This window comes from Argopecten irradians, chromosome 14 (assembly GCF_041381155.1).
Source record: "Argopecten irradians isolate NY chromosome 14, Ai_NY, whole genome shotgun sequence".
In the NCBI taxonomy this organism is placed as follows: Eukaryota; Metazoa; Mollusca; class Bivalvia; order Pectinida; family Pectinidae; genus Argopecten; species Argopecten irradians.
This window is the reverse complement of record NC_091147.1, coordinates 6,173,675-6,189,443: the sequence shown is the minus strand read 5'-3', so window position 1 is coordinate 6,189,443 and position 15,769 is coordinate 6,173,675. Positions and strand designations below refer to the sequence as shown.

The 15,769-nt window shown below is 41.5% G+C and overlaps 1 protein-coding gene across 3 annotated transcripts in view; it reads left to right on the top strand.

Annotated features, from left to right (window-relative positions):
• LOC138308336 (monocarboxylate transporter 12-like) overlaps positions 1-15,769 on the top strand; it is an 18,912-nt gene extending 3,143 nt beyond the window's left edge. For all 3 annotated transcript variants that reach the window (XM_069249328.1, XM_069249330.1, XM_069249329.1), the window contains 4 exons: positions 274-417; positions 1,067-1,210; positions 13,037-14,107; positions 14,476-15,769. In XM_069249328.1, the coding sequence (XP_069105429.1) occupies positions 274-417; positions 1,067-1,210; positions 13,037-14,107; positions 14,476-14,615 (1,499 nt within the window). In that variant the 3' untranslated portion in view covers positions 14,616-15,769. The remainder of the gene's footprint in view (positions 1-273; positions 418-1,066; positions 1,211-13,036; positions 14,108-14,475) is intronic.

Below are 15,769 nucleotides of genomic sequence, written 5' to 3'. Positions count from 1 at the left end.
AGTCAGAGTACATCGTACTAGTAATATCTCTAATCCGTAAACGATGATATCGTGAAGGCACGTTAAACCCTTAAATCATGTCACCTAATTGGATGTAATTGTGGCACAACTGTGCTGTGATTTTATTCAGCGTTGTTTTTTGAGAGGTTTCGTTTGTTATGTCATCAGTTCGCGTAAGCCAGTATATACACGAGATAGTCCTGCCTGTCTTAGAAGCGGTGGATCACAAAAAAAGGATAAGTGGATGATTTGTTTTAATTATTTTATTTTCAGGTTGTTTCGGACTCAGCATTTTTATCATAGGGGGACTGAAATCTTTTGGTGTGCTCTATGTGGAAATGTCTAAGAAATATCAGGTGTCGAACCAAGCTCTATCGAGTGTTCAGTCTCTGGCCGGCTTTTTCTACCTGTCCTGTGGTTGGTATAGTGTAATTTACAGTGTCTTATGTAACCTGTCTGTTCTACGATGAAATGCGATCGTGCTGTAAATATCGTAATACACACATATCACGTCACTAGTAATCATAATCACGTGATTGTCTCGATTGACGGAAATGTTGCATCTGATATCTGATATATTTTATCGATATAATCTCACACTCAAATCTATGTAATATCAAATTAATCAAATTCTTTGAATAATTTGAGATGGAACTTACCATAAACGCTCCTAGGCTATATATATATATTGTTTGTCACTCATGCAGATCCGCTTTAAAATCGAGAACATGATGATCAGCTAGCTAGTCAAGGGTATTCAGCCCGTTGCAGGCAGAGCATCGGACTGAATACCCTTAGCTAGCGAAGTTTGATCAGCGTATAATGCTTTAACTCTATCGCTTAGCACATTCTTATAGAGCAATTGCATGCAATTTGAATTTCATTTTAATGTTACATAAGACGAATTATATTATAGTCACTGTTCGTAATAAATTTCTAAGGCTACTTAAAACACATTTTAATATACCGAGCATAATTTTTAAAGGACTAAATAAAGGAATCCTTGGATAAATCCAAATCCATTGGTATTTTGAATATTTAACATACCATATGACTTCTGTTCCAGCTCCCGTATGCAATGCACTAAGCACTAGATTTACACACAGAGTGGTGATATTTATTGGCGGGGTTCTGACAAGTGTAGGACTGATACTCTCATCACTAGCGCCAACTGTCGCCGTCCTCTTCGTTACATATGGCATCTTTACCGGTAGGTATTATGTTCAAATTATAATATCAAAATCAATACACATTGTAATACAAAGCTGTTGCCGTTTTCCGATGTCACGACTTAAATCACATTTAATAACTAAAGGAATATTTTAACAATTAATGAAAGCATCCATCAAAACTAAGTTATCATATTTTCAAAATGTGCATTTAACCTGTTTTTGAATTGTACCCTATCCGCGTTAATGACGTGTTGTGGGAAGTGTTCCAATCATAACTTAACATTTTCGGAAAATCGGTCTTATAGCTTGTAGTTGGAGTATCCCCCTTGTTACTCTATTATCTTTATATTTCGTGTTTATATTACATCTCCTCTTGTCTGTCGATGCTTCCGGGTTGGTAGTTTAATAGTCTTCCAATATGTTCAATGACTTTCGTAACTCTCCTTTGCACATTCTCCAAGAGACCAATATCCATTATTTTACACTGGTTCCCCATTTCTAAGTGTGGCGAAACGAAAGTTTTGAAAGAGGTAGTTAAAGCATAATCATGTTAATCTGAGTAGGTAAGTCCAACAGTGCTGTTAGCTTTGTTTACAACTGATTCAATAGAAGTTTCAATGCTCTCGTCAACAGCACGTGACTCCTATGTCATTTTCGTCGCTAACATTTCCAAATTTTATTTCCTGGCCATTATCCCCATACATGAAGTATTTTCATCTAGACTTCATTGACAGGACTTGTCACTTCTTTGGATGGATTTCTGTCACCATTTTTTCGACCAGACTTGCATTGCTTCTAATTTAAAAATGTAATGTGGAAATCTGTATTTTATACTATTGTCGTAGCTTCTGTGTGATGGTTTTTAGAACTCAAACGTAGATTTGAAGGTTGAATACATTTAATGAGTTCTTACGGAGTGACTCCATTCACAGTACAGTTGTGGTTTATATAGGCCGTATATGTTGGTTGTGTGATTGATGTGGAATAATATGTATACATTAATGTTATAAGTGTAATTAAAGTTACTCAAAACTTGACCATTTACTAGACATATCCTACAGGGCCATTGTAATCAGATACAATACAGTTCTTGTCAATGTGGTCCCGACAGATCCTAAGACATTGATACACTATTGTACAATTTCTAAACTTCCGATCATTACTATATTATATTACAATATCATATATTTTGTTTTGAAGCTGCATGGTTGTCATTGTGTTTCCATGGTTTCTCGGTTGTTGTCTGGTAATTAAAGCTGCATGGTTGTTGTATTTCCATGGTTTCTCGGTTGTTGTCTGGTATTGGAAGCTGCATGGTTGTTGTATTTCCATGGTTTCTCGGTTGTTGTCTGGTATTTGAAGCTGCATGGTTGTCGTTGTATTTCCATGGTTTCTCGGTTGTTGTCTGGTATTAGAAGCTGTATGGTTGTCGTTGTATTTCCATGGTTTCTCGGTTGTTGTCTGGTATTGGAAGCTCCATGGTTGTTGTATTTCCATGGTTTCTCGGTTGTTGTCTGGTATTTGAAGCTGCATGGATGTCGGTGTATTTCCATGGTTTCTCGGTTGTTGTCTGGTATTTGAAGCTGCATGGTTGTCGTTGTATTTCCATGGTTTCACGGTTGTTGGCTGGTATTGGAAGCTGTATGGTTGTCGTTGTATTTCGATGGTTTCACGGTTGTTGTCTGGTATTGGAAGCTTCATGGTTGTTGTATTTCCATGGTTTCTCGGTTGTTGTCTGGTATTTTAAGCTGCATGGTTGTCGTTATATTTCCATGGTTTCTCGGTTGTTGTCTGGTATTTGAAGCTGCATGGTTGTCGGTTTATTTCCATGGTTTCTCGGTTGTTGTCTGGTATTGGAAGCTGCATTGTTGTCGGTGTATTTCCGTGGTTTCTCGGTTGTTGTCTGGTACTGGAAGCTGCATGGTTGTCATTGTGTTTCCATGGTTTCTCGGTTGTTGTCTGGTATTGGAAGCTGCATGGTTGTCGGTAAATTTCCATGGTTTCTCGGTTGTTGTCTGGTATTGGAAGCTGCATGGTTGTCGGTGTATTTCCATGGTTTCTCGGTTGTTGTCTGGTATTGGACGCTGCATGGTTGTCGGTGTATTTCCATCTTTTCTCGGTTATTGTCTGGTATGGAAGCTGCATTGTTGTCGTTGTATTTCCATGGTTTCTCCGTTGTTGTCTGGTATTGGAAGCTGCATGGTTGTCGTTGTATTTCCATGGTTTCTCGGTTGTTGTCTGGTATTGGAAGCTGCATGGATTGTCGGTGTATTTCCATGGTTTCTCGGTTGTTGTCTGGTATTGGAAGCTGCATGGTTTTCGGTGTATTTCCATGGTTTCTCGGTTGTTGTCTGGTATTGGAAGCTGCATGGTTGTCGGTGTATTTCCATGGTTTCTCGGTTGTTGTCTGGTATTGGAAGCTGCATGGTTGTCGTTGTATTTCCATGGTTTCTCGGTTGTTGTCTGGTATTGGAAGCTGCATGGATGTCGGTGTATTTCCATGGTTTCTCGGTTGTTGTCTGCTATTGGAAGCTGCATGGTTTCTCGGTTTATTTCCATGGTTTCTCGGTTGTTGTCTGGTATTGGAAGCTGCATGGTTGTCGTTGTATTTCCAAGGTTTCTCGGTTGTTGTCTGGTATTGGAAGCTGCATGGTTGGTTGTATTTCCATGGTTTCTCGGTTGTTGTCTGGTATTGGAAGCTGCATGGTTGTCGGTTTATTTCCATGGTTTCTCGGTTGTTGTCTGGTATTGGAAGCTGCATGGTTGTCGTTGTATTTCCATGGTTTCTCGGTTGTTGTCTGGTATTGGAAGCTGCATGGTTGTCGGTTGTAATTTCCATGGTTTCTCGGTTGTTGTCTGGTATTGGAAGCTGCATGGTTGTCGGTGTATTTCGATGGTTTCACGGTTGTTGTCTGGTATTGGAAGCTTCATGGTTGTCGTTGTATTTCCATGGTTTCTCGGTTGTTGTCTGGTATTGGAAGCTGCATGGTTGTCGTTGTATTTCCATGGTTTCTCGGTTGTTGTCTGGTATTGGAAGCTGCATGGTTGTCGGTTTATTTCCATGGTTTCTCGGTTGTTGTCTGGTATTGGAAGCTGCATGGTTGTCGTTGTATTTCCATGGTTTCTCGGTTGTTGTCTGGTATTGGAAGCTGCATGGTTGTCGTGTATTTCCGTGGTTTCTCGGTTGTTGTCTGGTACTGGAAGCTGCATGGTTGTCATTGTGTTTCCATGGTTTCTCGGTTGTTGTCTGGTATTGGAAGCTGCATGGTGTCGGTAAATTTCCATGGTGGTTTGTCTGGTATTGGAAGCTGCATGTTGTTGTCTGGTATTTGGAAGCTGCATGGTTGTCGGTTGTATTTCCTTGGTTTCTCGGTTGTTGTCTGGTATTGGAAGCTGCATGGTTGTCGGTGTATTTCCATGGTTTCTCGGTTGTTGTCTGGTATTGGAAGCTGCATTGGTTGTCGGTGTATTTCCATGGTTTCTCGGTTGTTGTCTGGTATTGGAAAGCTGCATGGTTGTCGTTGTATTTCCATGGTTTCTCGGTTGTTGTCTGGTATTGGAAGCTGCATGGTTGTCGGTGTATTTCCATGGTTTCTCGGTTGTTGTCTGGTATTGGAAGCTGCATGGTTGTCGGTGTATTTCCATGGTTTCTCGGTTGTTGTCTGGTATTGGAAGCTGCATGGTTTTCGTCCATGGTTTCTCGTTGTTGTCTGGTATTGGAAGCTGCATGGTTTCGTTGTCGGTTGTTGTCTGGTATTGGAAGCTGCATGGTTGTCTTTGTATTTCCATGGTTTCTCGGTTGTTGTCTGGTATTGGAAGCTGCATGGTTGTCGGTGTATTTCCATGGTTTCTCGGTTGTTGTCTGGTATTGGAAGCTGCATGGTTGTCGGTTGTATTTCCATGGTTTCTTTCTCGGTTGTTGTCTGGTATTGGAAGCTGCATGGTTGTCGGTTGTATTTCCATGGTTTCTCGGTTGTTGTCTGGTATTGGAAGCTGCATGGTTGTCGTTGTATTTCCATGGTTTCTCGGTTGTTGTCTGGTATTGGAAGCTGCATGGTTTCTGTTGTCGTCGTGTATTTCCATGGTTTCTCGGTTGTTGTCTGGTATTGGAAGCTGCATGGTTGTCGGTTGTATTTCCATGGTTTCTCGGTTGTTGTCTGGTATTGGAAGCTGCATGGTTGTCGGTGTATTTCCATGGTTTCTCGGTTGTTGTCTGGTATTGAAGCTGCATGGTTGTCGTTGTATTTCCATGGTTTCTCGGTTGTTGTCTGGTATTTGGAAGCTGCATGGTTGTCGGTTGTATTTCCATGGTTTCTCGGTTGTTGTCTGGTATTGGAAGCTGCATGGTTGTCGGTGTATTTCCATGGTTTCTCGGTTGTTGTCTGGTATTGGAAGCTGCATGGTTGTCGTTGTATTTCCATGGTTTCTCGGTTGTTGTCTGGTATTGGAAGCTGCATGGTTGTCGGTGTATTTCCATGGTTTCTCGGTTGTTGTCTGGTATTGGAAGCTGCATGGTTGTCGGTGTATTTCCATGGTTTCTCGGTTGTTGTCTGGTATTGGAAGCTGCATGGTTTGTCGTTGTATTTCCATGGTTTCTCGGTTGTTGTCTGGTATTGGAAGCTGCATGGTTGTCGGTTGTATTTCCATGGTTTCTCGGTTGTTGTCTGGTATTGGAAGCTGCATGGTTGTCGGTGTATTTCCATGGTTTCTCGGTTGTTGTCTGGTATTGGAAGCTGCATGGTTTGTCGTGTATTTCCATGGTTTTCTCGGTTGTTGTCTGGTATTGGAAGCTGCATGGTTGTCGGTGTATTTCCATGGTTTCTCGGTTGTTGTCTGGTATTGGAAGCTGCATGGTTGTCGGTTTATTTCCATGGTTTCTCGGTTGTTGTCTGGTATTGGAAGCTGCATGGTTGTCGGTGTATTTCCATGGTTTCTCGGTTGTTGTCTGGTATTGGAAGCTGCATGGTTGTCGGTGTATTTCCATGGTTTCTCGGTTGTTGTCTGGTATTGGAAGCTGCATGGTTGTCGGTGTATTTCCATGGTTTCTCGGTTGTTGTCTGGTATTGGAAGCTGCATGGTTGTCGGTGTATTTCCATGGTTTCTCGGTTGTTGTCTGGTATTGGAAGCTGCATGGTTGTCGGTGTATTTCCATGGTTTCTCGGTTGTTGTCTGGTATTGGAAGCTGCATGGTTGTCGGTGTATTTCCATGGTTTCTCGGTTGTTGTCTGGTATTGGAAGCTGCATGGTTGTCGTTGTATTTCCATGGTTTCTCGGTTGTTGTCTGGTATTGGAAGCTGCATGGTTGTCGTTGTATTTCCATGGTTTCTCGGTTGTTGTCTGGTATTGGAAGCTGCATGGTTGTCGGTGTATTTCCATGGTTTCTCGGTTGTTGTCTGGTATTGGAAGCTGCATGGTTATCATTGTGTTTCCATGGTTTCTCGGTTGTTGTCTGGTATTGGAAGCTGCATGGTTGTCGGTGTATTTCCATGGTTTCTCGGTTGTTGTCTGGTATTGGAAGCTGCATGGTTGTCGGTGTATTTCCATGGTTTCTCGGTTGTTGTCTGGTATTGGAAGCTGCATGGTTGTCGGTGTATTTCCATGGTTTCTCGGTTGTTGTCTGGTATTGGAAGCTGCATGGTTGTCGGTGTATTTCCATGGTTTCTCGGTTGTTGTCTGGTATTGGAAGCTGCATGGTTGTCTCGGTTTATTTCCATGGTTTTCTCGGTTGTTGTCTGGTATTGGAAGCTGCATGGTTGTCGGTGTATTTCCATGGTTTCTCGGTTGTTGTCTGGTATTGGAAGCTGCATGGTTGTCGGTGTATTTCCATGGTTTCTCGGTTGTTGTCTGGTATTGGAAGCTGCATGGTTGTCGGTGTATTTCCATGGTTTCTCGGTTGTTGTCTGGTATTGGAAGCATGGTTGTCGTGTATTTCATGTTTCTCGGTTGTTGTCTGGTATTCTGCATGGTTGTCGTCGGTTTCTCGGTTGTTGGTATTGGAAGCTGCATGGTTGTCGGTGTATTTCCATGGTTTCTCGGTTGTTGTCTGGTATTGGAAGCTGCATGGTTGTCGGTGTATTTCCATGGTTTCTCGGTTGTTGTCTGGTATTGGAAGCTGCATGGTTGTCGGTGTGTATTTCCATGGTTTCTCGGTTGTTGTCTGGTATTGGAAGCTGCATGGTTGTCGGTGTATTTCCATGGTTTCTCGGTTGTTGTCTGGTATTGGAAGCTGCATGGTTGTCGGTGTATTTCCATGGTTTCTCGGTTTGTTGTATTGAAGCTGCATGGTTGTCGTTGTATTCCATGGTTTCTCGGTTGTTGTCTGGTATTGGAAGCTGCATGGTTGTCGGTGTATTTCCATGGTTTCTCGGTTGTTGTCTGGTGTATTGGAAGCTGCATGGTTGTCGGTAAATTTCCATGGTTTCTCGGTTGTTGTCTGGTATTGGAAGCTGCATGGTTTCTCGGTTTATTTCCATGGTTTCTCGGTTGTTGTCTGGTATTGGAAGCTGCATGGTTGTCGTTGTATTTCCATGGTTTCTCGGTTGTTGTCTGGTATTGGAAGCTGCATGGTTGTCGTTGTATTTCCATGGTTTCTCGGTTGTTGTCTGGTATTGGAAGCTGCATGGTTGTCGTTGTATTTCCATGGTTTCTCGGTTTATTTCCATGGTTTCTCGGTTGTTGTCTGGTATTGGAAGCTGCATGGTTGTCGGTGTATTTCCATGGTTTCTCGGTTGTTGTCTGGTATTGGAAGCTGCATGGTTGTCATTGTATTTCCATGGTTTCTCGGTTGTTGTCTGGTATTGGAAGCTGCATGGTTGTCGGTGTATTTCCATGGTTTCTCGGTTGTTGTCTGGTATTGGAAGCTGCATGGTTGTCGTTGTATTTCCATGGTTTCTCGGTTGTTGTCTGGTATTGGAAGCTGCATGGTTGTCGGTGTATTTCCATGGTTTCTCGGTTGTTGTCTGTAGTATGGTATTGGAAGCTGCATGGTTGTCGGTTTATTTCCAAGGTTTCTCGTTGTTTCTGTTGGTCTGGTATTGGAAGCTGCATGGTTGTCGGTTGTATTTCCATGGTTTCTCGGTTGTTGTCTGGTATTGGAAGCTGCATGGTTGTCGGTGTATTTCCATGGTTTCTCGGTTGTTGTCTGGTATTGGAAGCTGCATGGTTGTCGGTGTATTTCCATGGTTTCTCGGTTGTTGTCTGGTATTGGAAGCTGCATGGTTGTCGTTGTATTTCCATGGTTTCTCGGTTGTTGTCTGGTATTGGAAGCTGCATGGTTGTCGTTGTATTTCCATGGTTTCTCGGTTGTTTATCTGGTATTGGAAGCTGCATGGTTTCTCGGTTTATTTCCATGGTTTCTCGGTTGTTGTCTGGTATTGGAAGCTGCATGGTTGTCGGTGTATTTCCATGGTTTCTCGGTTGTTGTCTGGTATTGGAAGCTGCATGGTTGTCGGTGTATTTCCATGGTTTCTCGGTTGTTGTCTGGTATTGGAAGCTGCATGGTTGTCGGTGTATTTCCATGGTTTCTCGGTTGTTGTCTGGTATTGGAAGCTGCATGGTTGTCGGTGTATTTCCATGGTTTCTCGGTTGTTGTCTGGTATTGGAAGCTGCATGGTTGTCGTTGTATTTCCATGGTTTCTCGGTTGTTGTCTGGTATTGGAAGCTGCATGGTTGTCGGTGTATTTCCATGGTTTCTCGGTTGTTGTCTGGTATTGGAAGCTGCATGGTTGTCGTTGTATTTCCATGGTTTCTCGGTTGTTGTCTGGTATTTGAAGCTGCATGGTTGTCGGTGTATTTCCATGGTTTCTCGGTTGTTGTCTGGTATTGGAAGCTGCATGGTTGTCGGTGTATTTCCATGGTTTCTCGGTTGTTGTCTGGTATTGGAAGCTGCATGGTTGTCGGTGTATTTCCATGGTTTCTCGGTTGTTGTCTGGTATTGGAAGCTGCATGGTTGTCGGTGTATTTCCATGGTTTCTCGGTTGTTGTCTGGTATTGGAAGCTGCATGGTTGTCGGTGTATTTCCATGGTTTCTCGGTTGTTGTCTGGTATTGGAAGCTGCATGGTTGTCGGTGTATTTCCATGGTTTCTCGGTTGTTGTCTGGTATTGGAAGCTGCATGGTTGTCGGTGTATTTCCATGGTTTCTCGGTTGTTGTCTGGTATTGGAAGCTGCATGGTTGTCGGTGTATTTCCATGGTTTCTCGGTTGTTGTCTGGTATTGGAAGCTGCATGGTTGTCGGTGTATTTCCATGGTTTCTCGGTTGTTGTCTGGTATTGGAAGCTGCATGGTTGTCGGTGTATTTCCATCTTTTCTCGGTTGTTGTCTGGTATTGGAAGCTGCATGGTTGTCGGTGTATTTCCATGGTTTCTCGGTTTTTTATCTGGTATTGGAAGCTGCATGGATGTCGGGGTATTTCCATGGTTTCTCGGTTGTTGTCTGGTATTGGAAGCTGCATGGTTGTCGGTGTATTTCCATGGTTTCTCGGTTGTTGTCTGGTATTTGAAGCTACATGGTTGTCGGTGTATTTCCATGGTTTCTCGGTTGTTGTCTGGTATTGGAAGCTGCATGGTTGTCGGTGTATTTCCATGGTTTCTTCGGTTGTTGTCTGGTATTGGAAGCTGCATGGTTGTCGGTGTATTTCCATGGTTTTCTCGGTTGTTGTCTGGTATTGGAAGCTGCATGGTTGTCGGTGTATTTCCATGGTTTCTCGGTTGTTGTCTGGTATTGGAAGCTGCATGGTTGTCGGTGTATTTCCATGGTTTCTCGGTTGTTGTCTGGTATTGGAAGCTGCATGGTTGTCGGTGTATTTCCATGGTTTTCTCGGTTGTTGTCTGGTATTGGAAGCTGCATGGTTGTCGGTGTATTTCCATGGTTTCTCGGTTGTTGTCTGGTATTGGAAGCTGCATGGTTGTCGTTGTATTTCCATGGTTTCTCGGTTGTTGTCTGGTATTGGAAGCTGCATGGTTGTCGGTGTATTTCCATGGTTTCTCGGTTGTTGTTGTCTGGTATTGGAAGCTGCATGGTTGTCGGTGTATTTCCATGGTTTCTCGGTTGTTGTCTGGTATTGGAAGCTGCATGGTTGTCGGTGTATTTCCATGGTTTCTCGGTTGTTGTCTGGTATTGGAAGCTGCATGGTTGTCGTTGTGTTTTCCATGGTTTCTCGGTTGTTGTCTGGTATTGGAAGCTGCATGGTTGTCGTTGTATTTCCATGGTTTCTCGGTTGTTGTCTGGTATTGGAAGCTGCATGGTTGTCGTTGTATTTCCATGGTTTTCTCGGTTGTTGTCTGGTATTGGAAGCTGCATGGTTTTCGTTGTATTTCCATGGTTTCTCGGTTGTTGTCTGGTATTGGAAGCTGCATGGTTGTCGTTGTATTTCCATGGTTTCTCGGTTGTTGTCTGGTATTGGAAGCTGCATGGTTGTCGTTGTATTTCCATGGTTTCTCGGTTGTTGTCTGGTATTGGAAGCTGCATGGTTGTCGGTTTATTTCCATGGTTTTTCGGTTGTTGTCTGGTATTGGAAGCTGCATGGTTGTCTTATATTTCCAAGATTTCTTGGTTGTTGTCTGGTATTGGAAGCTGCATGGTTGTCGGTGTATTTCCATGGTTTCTCGGTTGTTGTCTGGTATTGGACCAGAAAGTAGTCTTTGTTGTGGTTTGGTGAAATGATGATAAACCTGAATTTTTAGTCGACATTTTATTTCTGGATTGCGAATCACATTTATATACAATTCACTACTTACAAGGACAGACAATGTTTACATTATATATATAGCCACAGCCGTTAAACAGCTGTTAAACTGAGTAATGTTATCGTGGCCCCAATATAAAACCACACACAATGTGTGACCTCTGTCAGTCTCTTTGTGCACGATGCTGTTCCACTTACAATTATTTTCTGTCTTCTTGTACTTTATAACGGGTACATTTCGAAGGGGATTCATTTTTGCTTTACTCGCGGTTTTCTTGAAATCTTCGAATTCAAAACATCAGCGAAATATGTTACATATATATACTTTTGACTTCTGCTTTGTGCCAAAGTGCAAAAAGTGCATATAGAGGGTTCAGTGTACCGCAGAATTAAAACCACGTGAATATTTTCCATCAAGGAAAACGCGAAATATGCATCTCGCGAATTGAAAGCGCTGTACATTATTAAAGAATTGCTCTATCCAATAAATAACACAAGTACTTGTTCCATATGGTTTCAGTTATTATATTCGTAAGTCCACGGTGAGGTACGTATATATAGTATACACCTTATCAAAAGTCTTTATTAAGTCCATGTGGATTACACATAGTCAGCGGACTTTGTCAATAGCCTAGTTCAGTCTTCTAACACAGTAACTGTAACCGTGTCCACCTTCTTGGTGTTTGGTCGAAATGTTTATTACTGAATAAATAACTATTTATATGACTTTCAATACTGTCTTTAACCAATTTCTGTGTTGGGTTACAACTACACTTGTCATTGTTACACGGTTATGATTACTTGCATCCGGTTTCGTTAGAACCTTCCTTACACTTTAACTTTGTTGTAACATTAGCTTCCTTCCATAGCTATGGTAATTCCCCAGAAGAAATATGTCAGAGTATATATATATCAGAACATTAGTATATTTCGACAGCTCCCTCTGTACCTACATGTGTGGATGGAACATAGCTAACTCCAGTTCATTAACAATTTACATTTTTACACTGTTACCGCTGTGCAACCAGTTTCTTAAGCTGGTGCATAACATACCTTCTGGTAATTTCTGTAATGTTGTGCTAATACTTTAGCCTTTTCCTTGACATTTACTGCCAGTGCTTGTTTGTTCCATTCGTGTATTTCAAATATTATATTCCACTAATTACATCTCTGGACTATTCGTTGAATTATTGATATAACTAGGAAGTTTTTCACTTGTTATACAAAATGTTGATTTCGTAAAGAAACAAGGATCCGTAATGGTTTCGTTTGACGCATTAAAATACATGTGCAAGTATTTTGACGAATTTAGTTTAGGTGGTCTTTGATTTCTTGTACTCTTTTCCTCTCAAGTTCGTGGTTTGACTTTCTAATCTAACAAATTTTCTTCTGATCGTGTCTCCGAGTATTACTGCCATGACTTACAGTTGTATGTTTCTTATCACATAAGATAATGATTCATTTAGAAGTGTGTTGTCGGAGTGGATATGTGTTAGTTATGTTACGTCTGTCCTATTTGATGTAAATCATCACTATATGAAGTGATTGCGTTATAACTGCATTAGATAAAGAGATATAAATATCAAAAAGTATAATCTCTTAAGATCTCGCTGAGACAATGCTATTTATATCCTGTTACAACATTAACGTAGATTAATCAGTCCCACTCGTACTCTAACTTGAGACTTTAAATTAGCCAATCAAAACTGATGTAACTTTCTATAACGTCATCTGTGAGTAATCAAGTCACTTTAGCATTGAACGTCTTTCAGTTGGCATTCATAGTCATTATGAATGCCAACTGGACAGAGGCAAATACCATGAAGCGTGTAATTGGCATTCATATTGGCTATGAATACCAACTGAAAGACGTTCAATGCTTATATTTGCATTTGGTTACAATTTTATGTTGACATATTAAGGGATTTTGCATCTATAATGAATATATCATTCGTAATCGTCAAGGATGGAACAGCCATTTGAACAGCCGTTTTCCGTGATCGCTAGCACGACAATAGTGTCGTCACAATGTAATGACGCCGTATTAAGATATTGAAGTGCATAGTCTATATGACTGCAAACTGCACTTGGTAAGGTTACATAGTGGGACTGCAGTGGAAATGTAAAGAAGTAAGACAAAATCTTGATGTTTGAACAGTTCATTTACTTTTCTTTCGCAGGTATCGGATATAGTGTGTGCTACTCATCAAGTGTGGTTATGGTGGCCAACTACTTCAGGAAGTATCGCTCATTCGCTACAGGCCTCTCTCTATCGGGAGGGGGACTGGGGGCCATGACCATCCCCTACCTCATCAGGTACCTAATGAACCAGTACGGACTGGAAGGGGCCTTACTCATACACGCTGCCTTTATGGCTAACACCTGTGTGTGCGCCATGCTTCTTCGACCATACACTAACTATCCCCTAAAAAGCCAAGCCAAACAGACTTCTGATTCAAATAAAGACGTTGAACTAGAATCTCTCATACACAAGACAGAACACAAAAGTAAGGACGAAAACAACGAAATGAAATCTATTGTTGTATCTGAATGTACTGAAAACAATACAACTGGAGCTATGTTACGTACCTATCACGATACCCATGACCCTGAAAGACTTCACCCTAAAAGTCACGTTGAAAATGGCCTACATTTGTCAAAAGACAGCGTTAACGCGATAGCCTCTGCCATATCTTGCCAAAGTCTTAATCAGGTTTTTGAAGCGTCTTCAGACACTAAAGTTCGTGCCAACGATACAAAGAGGAGTTTTCTCCGTGAAATCAAATGGAAACTTTTCCTAAATCCTGTGTTTACTGTATTTTTCGCAGTGATATTCTTCTCAATGGTTAGCTACCATAGTTTATTTAACATTGTCCCGCCATTCGCAGACGAGATAGGTCTTTCTGGCGAGGATGGGGCAATCGTAATTCTGGTGTTTGGAGCTACAGATTTAATAGGACGAATAGGATTCGGTATTTTAATGGACATCTTCTCTACACAGAAACAGCGCCACATCATCTTCACCACGTGTGTTCTAGTCTGTGCTGTCGGCGTGATCTTCACGCCATTGTTCCGGTCCTTACTGACGCTGTGTCTCTTTATGGCATCGTACGGCAGCTTTGCCGGAGGATTTAATGCCACTGCCATGATAGTTATCGTAGATAAAGTTGGTATGAAGAGGCTGCCTAGTGCCTGGGGATTTATCTGTTTTGCTGCCTCCATTGCCATGCTAATCAACCCCTGGGCGTCAGGTATGTACGTTGGCTGTAGTATTTCTGTCTTATAGCAAACTGCAACAAATGGTGCCTTTATTTAGTTTGAGATACTAGCTTCAAATTAAGATGACAAATTTATCGGTGGAACAATTAATATTTTGTAATACAAATGGGAAGGACACAACTGTCACTGTTTGTATTGCGATGTGGGCAGCCGGTCTGTCGTCTTTTTGTATAGGCATTTGCTATCGGTGCAGGGCATGTACAAACTAATGATATTACGGTATAATAGTTCGGACTACATGATTAGAACAAGAGGCTTGGTGACAAACGAATTACAAGTAGTTCACCCTAAAACGTTGACACTATGTTTATATTGAGCAATTTCTTTCGCTTTTTCACAGGACTTATCAAGGACAGCACTGGGACCTGGGCTCATGCTTTTAGGTTTACGGGGTCAATGTCCCTGATGGCCGTCATACTCCTGCTGGTGATGCCATGTGTGGAGCGATGGTATACTAGAAGACAACACCGTGCTGTCTAATAAGGAGTCAAGATTATAATACTCATGCCTCCTATCCTAGAAGGGTCTTATAACGTGGACTCTCCTATAAAGACAGGGTCGTATCACCAAGACTCTCTAATTAGGTTGTACCAGAATCCCATGTAATAACATGTGTAGCATCTTATAACCACGCATCCTGTCCTACACAGGCAATATTTCTTCACGTGAATTTCACGTACGTGAACTTCACGTGTATTTCACATGAAATTCACGTGAAGGCCCTTTAACGTGAAATTCACGTGAATTTTTTCACGTGAATTCATGTGAATGTTTTCTTCACGTGAATTTCACGTGAAAAAAATGCGCGTGAAATTCACATGAACTTTACGTGAATTTCAAATGAAATTTTTCACAAGAAAAAAAAAAGCTCTTTCTGTTCAAACGGGTCTGTTTAAATACAGATTAAAAGATATAATAGGGTAATTTTTAATAATATGATTATCCTTTTACAAAACATATTCTGAACTATTCTATTTCAAAATTTAAAAATTGAAATTACATGCAGTAAAACCCATGACAGTTTCGGGCATACAATGTATATATATTCCTAAACATCTACATGTAGTCTAGCTTTCTGATGGAGAAGCAAATTAATGCTTAGAATATACATAGTTGTTTCCGCGATTTAGACTTCGTATGTTACGGATTATGGATTTCATGATGCGCTGACTTTGAATGAACATGCCTATATTAGTTTAGTGTAAGCTAGTATATTAACATTTTTAGGTCATCTGACGTCGTCTGCCGTGCGCCGTGCGTTAACTTTTCACATTTTGAACTTCTTCTCAAGTTCTATCGGTGCAATTTGGCTGAAACTTGCATGAAATGATCCTGACATGGTCCCGACAAAGTGTTGTTATTTTTCGGGTCGATCCGAAATCCAAGATGGCCGCCACAGCCGCCATCTTGAAAACACATTATGAACTTCTTTTTAAGTTCTACCGGTGCGATTTGACTGAAACTTGCATGAAATGATCCTGACATGGTCCCGACAAAGTGTTGTTATTTTTCGGTTCGATCCGAAATCCAAGATGGCCGCCACAGCCGCCATCTTGAAAACACATTATGAACTTCTTTTTAAGTTCTACCGGTGCCATTTGACTGAAACTTGCATGAAATGATCCTGACATGGT